This window comes from Argentina silus (assembly GCF_951799395.1).
Source record: "Argentina silus genome assembly, contig: scaffold_121, whole genome shotgun sequence".
NCBI lineage: Eukaryota > Metazoa > Chordata > Actinopteri > Argentiniformes > Argentinidae > Argentina > Argentina silus.
In genome coordinates this window covers 119,749-129,255 of record NW_028153233.1, presented here as the reverse complement: position 1 = coordinate 129,255, position 9,507 = coordinate 119,749, and the positions used below count along the sequence as shown (strand labels likewise).

The 9,507-nt window shown below is 46.1% G+C and overlaps 1 protein-coding gene across 1 annotated transcript in view; it reads left to right on the top strand.

The window, feature by feature from the left end:
• Nucleotides 1-7,934, top strand: part of brip1 (BRCA1 interacting helicase 1) — a 20,684-nt gene extending 12,750 nt beyond the window's left edge. Inside the window, exons 5-9 of the mRNA XM_083697618.1 lie at nucleotides 1-19; nucleotides 1,688-1,770; nucleotides 2,695-3,030; nucleotides 6,976-7,484; nucleotides 7,635-7,934. The exon at nucleotides 1-19 is cut by the window's left edge and continues 94 nt beyond it. Of these exons, the coding sequence (XP_083553744.1) occupies nucleotides 1-19; nucleotides 1,688-1,770; nucleotides 2,695-3,030; nucleotides 6,976-7,484; nucleotides 7,635-7,697 (1,010 nt within the window). The 3' untranslated portion in view covers nucleotides 7,698-7,934. The remainder of the gene's footprint in view (nucleotides 20-1,687; nucleotides 1,771-2,694; nucleotides 3,031-6,975; nucleotides 7,485-7,634) is intronic.
• Nucleotides 7,935-9,507: the final 1,573 nt, after the last annotated feature.

Below are 9,507 nucleotides of genomic sequence, written 5' to 3'. Positions count from 1 at the left end.
TGAACCAGGCCCTGGGCAGGTGAGTGTTCCTCCTCCGTTCCCCTCCTCTCGTCCCAAATCAGCCTCTTTACCTTACCCCCCTGCCCCTTTGCCCCTGCCACTCACAAAGTGCCGTCCTGGATGTTTTTAGGTTTTCTGTCCACATCGCACCGCATCGGTCGTATTTACCTGGTCGGGACCATAGAAATAGAATGGGTAGAACAGACATGGTCCTTCAGACCATAGAAATAGAATTGGTAGAGCAGACATGGTCCCTCAGAACGTGGCAATTTGGCTAGTACACCAAAAGGTGGCCGACATGGAATTGTAGTACATAATTGCCACGGTAATCATTATTACTGCGTGTGTAGAACACAGAGAGAAGCTACACATTCAGAGGCGGCACCATGGCAACGACGCATCATTTGACTGAACATTCCAACGTCAGTTGAGTTGAGTAGGCTCTTTGCACTAAGTGATGTCACAAAAAGGCTATCCCTGTACATACAAGATTATTCTCATTTATCATTTATTTGACATACAGGCCTATAGACACAACCCACAACAATCAAGACTAATGTACAAAGGAAATGTTCCAATTAGGGTTAAGTGCTCCTATAGCCTAATAAAACTGTGCCATTCACACAGCCTAACTACGGACTGTCTTTTCCTAAGCGGCACCAGCAGTGTCTTAGATTTTCCCCAAATAAGAGATGCGCCTTCATTGGCACAGCAGAGCAGAACACACTCACTCACTCACTCACTCACTCACTCACTCACTCACTCACTCACTCACTCACTCACTCACTCACACTCTCATACACACACACACATCTTATTTTCACATCCATTTCAGGCATATTCTGATGGCAGCCGAGCAGCCAAGGTATCTGGTGGAGAGCAGAACACTCACTCACTCACTCACTCACTCACTCACTCACTCACTCACTCACTCACACACACACACACACACACACACACACTCACACACACACACACACATCTTATTTTCACATCCATTTCAGGCATATTCTGATGGCAGCCGAGCAGCCAAGGTATCTGGTGGATGAGAACATTAACCAGTAGCCGCTACGTGTTGGTGACCTTCATAGTTGTGTTTTCAGGTGGCCAAATGCACACCAATCAAATAGTCGAGTGAAATGTATAGCATGAAGTGCATTTCTAAAAGGCCACATTTTGCTCTGTTTTATCCTATGGATTATTATTAATTGTTGCACAGTTCATCTAATCGGGGTAGCCTATTTCAGCGCCGTTGCGATTTAGATTTCCCCGTTGCCTATTGAAGATATCAAGCATTAGGTGAGTTTTGTTGGAATATTCATGTTTCATGAATTAGCGACGATCAGAGGATACAAGTTGTTAACATCAACAAGCCATATTTCACTGCTTTTTCAGAGCTCTATAGATTGGCCATATACTGTCTTTGCTGAGTCTGAAGTCGGAACATTCGTGGTCACCTGACCGGAAACGAATGTACAGGGTTAGGACAATGCAGAAGTTCTTAGTTCAAATAGTCCGTTGGTTGATTGTTGATAAAGCTGTAAGCTCTAAAACTTCTAAATGAAGCTGGTTCACCCACCATTTGAATGTTGATTTGAATGGGCATGTCCGTTCTGCTCATTCTATTTCTATGGTATGGATTGATGTGTAACTTCCTTTATGGTCTCTCCATCTGCACACCTCACAGGTGTATCCGGCACAAGAACGACTGGGGGGCACTCATTCTGGTGGACGAACGTTTTGGGAACAACCCCGACAAATACATCACAGGTACCCCAATAAATACATCACAAATACACCACAGGTACCCCAACAAATACACCACAGGTATCCCAACAAATACAACACAAATACACCACAGGTACCCCAACAAATACATCACAAATACACCACAGGTACCCCAACGAATACACCATAGGTAGCCCAACAAACGCTTCACAAATACACCACAGTACCCCAACAAATACACCACAGGTATCCCAACAAATACATCGCAGGTACTAAAACTCATGGATCACTGAAGCATAGAAATAGAATTGATAGAAAAACCATGGAAATGATTCTATTTCTATGCATTCAAGAGCATCAGGGTTGCGGTCCATTCCATTTCAGTCAATTCTGGGAGTGAATTGAAAATACCAAATGAAGAATTGAAAAATCCTGCAACACTGGAAATGTACAAACAAACACAACTAAAGAAATGTTATGGTAAATTTAACTTCTCAATTCGTTCAATTAAATTGACCCTGACCCTGAAGGAGTAGCACTTTTATTTATTTTTCATCTTTTTAACTAAACATAATAGTTTCTCTATCCTGAACACTAGGTGGGGATAGTAGTCCATTACAGAGGGTGAGAGGCTATGTAGAGGCTTATATTGTTTGAATCTAGGGTATTCATTTGTTTAGATCAGGGGAGGCTGGTGGAGGTAGAAATCGGAGGACGGTGTCATTGTAATGCATGGAATTGAATGAGGAATGATAATGTTTGATAGCATTACAATGAGCCCATCCTCCGATTTCTACCTCCACCAGCCTCCTTTAGTTCACATGCATTACAATTGAGCAAAAGGAAAAACCAGAAGTCAGACAGCAGAATAGCAAGCAATGTTTTTTTATTTTTTTTTATGAACCACACAGGTAGTGTCTTGCTTTTGTCCGTACAGTTCAAAGGTCGTCTCTCTGTGTCTCCCAGGTCTGTCCAAGTGGGTGCGACAGCTCGTCAAGCACCACAACACCTTCAACGGTGCCATGCAGTCGCTGGTGGCCTTCTCAGAGTGCCAGCAGGGGGCAGTAGAGGGCCACACAGACAGCCAAAGCTTCTGCAGCAGCACTGGCCCATCTACCGCCACTCACTCTCCAGTGTCTCTGGAGGAGACTCCTCACCGTCGACTCAGCCCAGATCTAGACAGCCTTCCCCAGGTCTCAGTGCCCCACAGATCCCCCCTCCAAGAGTCCCAGACAATCCTGCAGACGACCACCATCAGTCCCTTGGTTTCCCCTTCTGTGGGCTCTCTGAGACTGGGCGCAGGTGAGACTGGTTTGTGGGAGGGGAAGCTGGTAATGGAGAGAAGGTCTCTCAGTTTTTGGTGTGGAGCAGTAGAAAAGAATAGGAGTCTATAGGCCAGGAGTCTACAGGCCAGGAGTCTACAGGCCAGGAGTCTATAGGCCAGGAGTCTACAGGCCAGGGTCTACAGGCCAGGAGTCTATAGGCCAGGAGTCTATAGGCCAGGGTCTACAGGCCAGGAGTCTATAGGCCAGGAGTCTATAGGCCAGGGTCTACAGGCCAGGAGTCTATAGGCCAGGAGTCTATAGGCCAGGGTCTACAGGCCAGGAGTCTATAGGCCAGGAGTCTATAGGCCAGGGTCTACAGGCCAGGAGTCTATAGGCCAGGAGTCTATAGGCCAGGGTCTACAGGCCAGGAGTCTATAGGCCAGGAGTCTATAGGCCAGGGTCTACAGGCCAGGAGTCTATAGGCCAGGAGTCTATAGGCCAGGAGTCTATAGGCCAGGGTCTACAGGCCAGGAGTCTATAGGCCAGGAGTCTATAGGCCAGGAGTCTATAGGCCAGGGTCTACAGGCCAGGAGTCTATAGGCCAGGAGTCTATAGGCCAGGAGTCTATAGGCCAGGGTCTACAGGCCAGGAGTCTATAGGCCAGGAGTCTACAGGCCAGGAGTCTACAGGCCTGTCCAGGAAGATTTGTGACAGTTTTTAACTATCCAATAAAGACATATAAAAGAGAAGCGAAAACTATGGAATTGGTACAATTCTGAATTGAAAATATGAATTGAAATGAAATAAAATAAGCTCTGACGGTAAGATTGAGTGAGAGAACAGAATCACCAAATTATTGAGAATCTATCAAGTCACGCAATATGGCCCCTGGTGTGAGCATTGATTACTTTATCTTATGATGACTGTTGGATAGATGATTCACTTACTTGAACAAATGTACTTGTTGTAAGTCGCTTTGGATAAAGGGGTCTGCTAAATGCCGTAAATGTAAAATGTCAAAGGTTAAACACAGTCCCTGCTGGAGCTATAGTTGTGTTCAGATCAACAGCAGAGACAAAACAAAATTTTTAAACATTTTGTTGTAAAATGTTGGACAGTCTGGAACACACGCTGGATGGCTTAGCCAATGAGTTTCCCCCGGAGAAAATGACAATGTTCGCTAGCAATAGGGCAGCATTAGCTGGAAAGCTGCCGATGAGGGTGACCATGACTGGTGTTATCTTGGCCAAAAAAAAGGCTTTATTCCGTCATTTTAAAAACTGCATTATCCATAAGGAAGTGAATGCGTGTGTGTGTGTGGGTGTATGTATGGGTGTGGGGGTGTGTGTATGTATGTATGGGTGTGGGTGGGTGTGTGTGTGTGCGCACGTTCCTGGTGCTAAAATAACAGGATAAAAACAACAGCATCAAACCTGCACAATTTGAAATTTGGTTTCAAACGAAGCAAATGCATTGGTTCTCCTAGACCGGGACGAAGCACCATCTTCTCTCCCTCTCTCTCTCTCCATAATCTCAATGCTTCTCCAAGATATGTTCAGTCTCTCTCTCTCCCCCCCTCTCCCTCTCCCTCTCTCTCTCTCCATAATCTCAATGCTTCTCCAAGATGTGTTCCGTCTCTCTCTCTCTCTCTCTCTCTCTCTCTCTCTCCCCCCCCTCCCTCTCCCTCTCTCTCTCTTCCTCTCCCTCTCTCCATAATCTCAATGCTTCTCCAAGATATGTTCCGTCTCTCTCTCGCTCTCTCTCTCTTTCTCTCTCTCTCTCTCTCTCCCTCTCTCTCTCTCTTCCTCTCCCTCTCTCCATAATCTCAATGCTTCTCCAAGATGTGTTCCGTCTCTCTCTCGCTCTCTCTCTCTTTCTCTCTCTCTCTCTCTCTCCCTCTCTCTCTCTCTTCCTCTCCCTCTCTCCATAATCTCAATGCTTCTCCAAGATGTGTTCCGTTATCCAGAATGATGTTATTTCAACAGTCCCGTCCCTCTAAAGTAGAAAAGCCCCAGGGAACAGTGAAAGGGCAATCTGTGATGCTTTTTGGATAAGTCTGTTTGATAAATAAATGAAATGCCACAAAGATGTTGGGCATGTCCCTGAGGTGCCCCTGCTGTCCCTCCCCTCTGGGGGTCTCCATTGACAAGATGTTCCCCACATCCCCAACACCGAGAACACCTGCCATTGGCACTAGGGTTGTGCGATTAAAATCGATCCCATATAATGTTTTTTTACAATACTGTATTGATTATCCAGCGCTAGCATCGATCTGTTTCTTTTTGGGGGTTTTTGGGGGACCTGTTCTTTCTGTGAGTGTCACAGATGATACTGTTTTTCCAACAGATCTAATAGTCTAACATGTTTATAATCCTGGATGTATGAAGAAGATACATTGCAAGTGGGTTCATGTTATTTAGATGGAAAATCTTATACAAAATAAATTGTGTGTCAGCCTGCATGCCTGCCTGCCTGCGCCTGCATCAGAATGATATTACCGCTAAAGGTCACGGGGTCAAATGATGTGGCGGTGCGTCCTCCTGCAGCCCCTGCTCCCAGCATGCGTCGGGTTGTGACGACGCTGAACTGTTTGCTCAATTGGGTTTTGGGGGGTGGACGGTGGGGGTGGCAGGAGCTGAGGTGTGTGTGTGTGTGTGTGTGTGTGTGTGTGTGTGTGTGTGTGTGTGTGTGTGTGCATTTCCGTATTTGTTGGGTGTGTGTGTCCATATTCGTTAGGGTGTGTGTGTGTGTGTGCATTTCCGTATTTGTTGTGTGTGTGTGTGTCCATATTCGTTAGGGTGTGTGTGTGTGTGTGAGAGAGAGAGCGAGGCTGAACACACTGTCTCATTACGACGGACCCCTCTGCTCGGCTGAGTGGCGCAGGGCGAGCGGATGAGCAGATGTTGGACTGTTGCTTTTAATTAGAATCCCCTCCGCCATTGTTTGGGTTATATTGAGCGTGAGCCCACGTTAGTGTCCCTCTGTACTGCTCAGCTCGGCAACAGAGAGACACATGGCTCTCAGACAGCCCTGGAAACGGCGTGAGTGGGTGCTCCACCTGGCTACGGCTCCTTAGGAAGCGACGCTAACCTCTGCAGACGTACTGCAGACCAGGCTCAGACTCGCTACTGTATGTCATAGAAGGATGTATTTATCAGAGCCAACGACCTTCAGTTTGTTTTGTAGTAATTTTCCACAAGTAGGAGCTTATTATGTCTCGCTGTCTGTCTGTATCTCTGTCTGTCTCTCGTGGTGTCTGTCTGTCTCTTGGTGTCTGTCTGTCTCTCGTGGTGTCTGTCTGTCTCTCGTGGTGTCTGTCTCTCGTGGTGTCTGTCTCTCTCTTGATGTCTGTCTGTCTGTATCTCTGTCTGTCTCTCGTGGTGTCTGTCTCTCTCTTGGTGTCTGTCTGTCTCTCGTGGTGTCTGTCTCTCTCTTGGTGTCTGTCTGTCTCTCGTGGTGTCTGTCTCTCGTGGTGTCTGTCTCTCTCTTGGTGTCTGTCTGTCTCTCGTGGTGTCTGTCTCTCGTGGTGTCTGTCTCTCTTGGTGTCTGTCTCTCTCTTGGTGTCTGGCTGTCTGTCTCGATGTCTGTCGGTCTCTCCTGGTGTCTGTCTGGCTGGCTGGCTGTCTGTATCTCTGTCTGTCTCTCGTGGTGTCTGTCTCTCTGGGTGTCTGGCTGTCTGTCTCGATGTCTGTCGGTCTCTCCTGGTGTCTGGCTGGCTGGCTGGCTGTCTCGCTGTTTGTCTTGCTGTCTTTCTCTTTGTCTCGCTGCATCTCTGGGCCTCTTTACCCTAGAGTCTCCTACCCACACGATTAGTAAATGATTAGTATTTTAGTTTAACTAACTTACTTCTGCACTCATTTCACATGCTCTTTATTGAACCACATTCATCAACATATTCTTATTCATAACTGTTCGACTGTTTTTAGTTGTTGTTGTTTTTATAACCCTTCCTTTCATTTCCTCCTTCGTTCTCTCTGGGCAGATGACCAGAAGGTGACACAGCAGCAGCTACGCCGTTGGGTACCCCTCGTCCCTCAGAGCAGCCAAGCCAGGGCTCCGTGCCCCACCTCCACCTCCACCCATCAGCCCCTCTGCCACATGGTCACCTCCACCCCCATCAACACCCGCTTCAGGACACCCATCTTTCAGGCCCAGGTGCCTGGTTCTGAGGGCCGTCCTGGTTCCGTAGGACCTCACTCTACAAAGGACAAGGAAAACCAGGTGGAGACCACGCCTCTCCAGAAGGAGGGAGGAAGGCTGGAGGCAGCGTGCCCGGGACACAGTGGCAGTGAGGGAGCCTTGACAGCAGCAGCAACAGCAGCAGTTACACCTTCTGGCCAGCATTGGGGGCTCTCCCCTGTGGAGGTACCTCTCAGTCATGAGACCAGACAAACCATTGTGTACAAGCCATCCCTGCTGGAGGAAGAGGAACATGAGGAAGACCAGACGGTCTTCTTCACCCCAGAGATGTTCCAGCATGATGATGAGGAGGTAGGCAGCCTACAGGAGGAGTCCAACCCTCTCGCCAGGACATATGTTGGGCCAGTGCAGGGGACTGTGACCGCTCAGAGCCCCGGGCCGACCTAGGCGCTGTCCGGGGACCTGCTTGTCCTAACCAGCTTCTTCCCCCCTCTCTCTCAGGCTAACAGCCCCCAGGTTATCACCCTGACGACGACCCCGACCCTGACGACGACTAGGCAGTGAAGATAATGTGAAAACTATCACCCCGCTCTCAGATAACCTCATTATCCGGTGTGACCGTGCGACTGGATTGTCTCACAAGCTTGTTCTCTGAAAAAAAAAATAATAATAATAATCTCAAGCTAAGGAGCAGCAGCAGCAATTCAATTTTTTTTGTATTCTTTTTTTTCTAACAATCATTAAAATGCAAAACCAAAACACGGTCTTTTTATTTCTCCTCAAAATTACGGGATGCTTCTTCAGCCAGTTGTGTGATTTAATGATGTTGTTTGGGAGTGAGGGTCGGGGGGGTGCCAAAGTCACGGCCTACTTCACACAGCTAATACGGATCTGTTGTTAAATGGCTTACACCAAAAGTCATGTACGTCATTCCGCAATTATTTGAGCCTGTGATGTAAATTAGAGGGAGGGAGGGGGGGGCAGGCGGCGGCGGCGTGTGCGCGACCACAGGAAACACTGTCTTGTCTTTACTGAGAGCTTCAGTAAACCATATATGTCGATAAATAATGATACTGTAAATTTGTCATGGCCGTTTTATAAGGGAAATGTGTTAATAAAACCCTGTCGGCTGTTGTTAGGGTTAGGTTGCTATCCCGGCTGTTGTTAGGGTTAGGTTGCTATCCCGGCTGTTGTTAGGGTTAGGTTGCTATCCCGGCTGTTGTTAGGGTTAGGTTGCTAACCCGGCTGTTGTTAGGGTTAGGTTGCTAACCCGGCTGTTGTTAGGGTTGGGTTGTGTGAGACATGAATGAGGTGGCGCAGGGGAGGCTAGTGGAGGTAGACATTGAAGGGCAGACTCGTGTTTGATACCATTCCTGATTCCATTCCATGCATGATTGGGAAACGTGATTGGGAGGTATGTCTATGTGAGGCGGAGATCTGCCAAATCCTGTATGATCCAAATGGGGTTGTCCTTTTCTTTTCTTTTCTTTTCTTTTCTTTTTTATCTGCCACCTTATCTGCCACATCTGGGTTCCTCATCGGAGGACCTAAGTACTTTGTTGGTTGTATTTGTTTTTACAGTTTTTACATATATTATACCTTATACATATATTTTACCTATATAGCACTTTCTTATTTTTTCTTATTATTATTAATATTTGTTAGAATTTATTTCAGTCCTTTATGGTGTGTATGGGGTTCTTTTTTATGTGGAGTTATTGACAACAAACAACCTGATACCAGACAAAATGTGAAGGAGATCCACAGTTAAATCTTTTCTTTTCAAATCGAACCTTGCGATTACGTGGTGAGCGCATTAGTGTGTTACGCCACTAAGCGGCCCCTTACTTTCACTATTTGAATAGAGATCCGATACACACTTTTTTTTTTTTTTTATTAATGTTTTCCTCACTGGACTTGGACTTCACGGCAGGCTTGGTCATCAAAACAAATTCACTTCATTGCACTGAAACAATGTTATTTGTTATTATGCCTTATTGTTCAGGACTGTTTCCATTGGTCCAGATATTTCCTGGGGCCACACTAAGGATACAATACATGGACATGTACAGTACCAGTCAAAGGTTTGGACACCTTCTCATTCAATGATTTTTCTTTATTTTTATTATTTTCTACATTGTAGATTAATATTGAAGACATCAAAACTATGAAGGAACACATGGAATTATGTAGTAAACAAAAAAGTGTTAAACAAACCAGAATATGTTTTATATTTTAGATTCTTTAAAGTAGACACCTTTTGCTTTGATGACAGCTTTGCACACTCTTAGCAAGGTGTGTCCAAACTTTTGACTGGTACTGTGTATGTGTGTATGTGTATATATATATATATATATATATATATATATATATA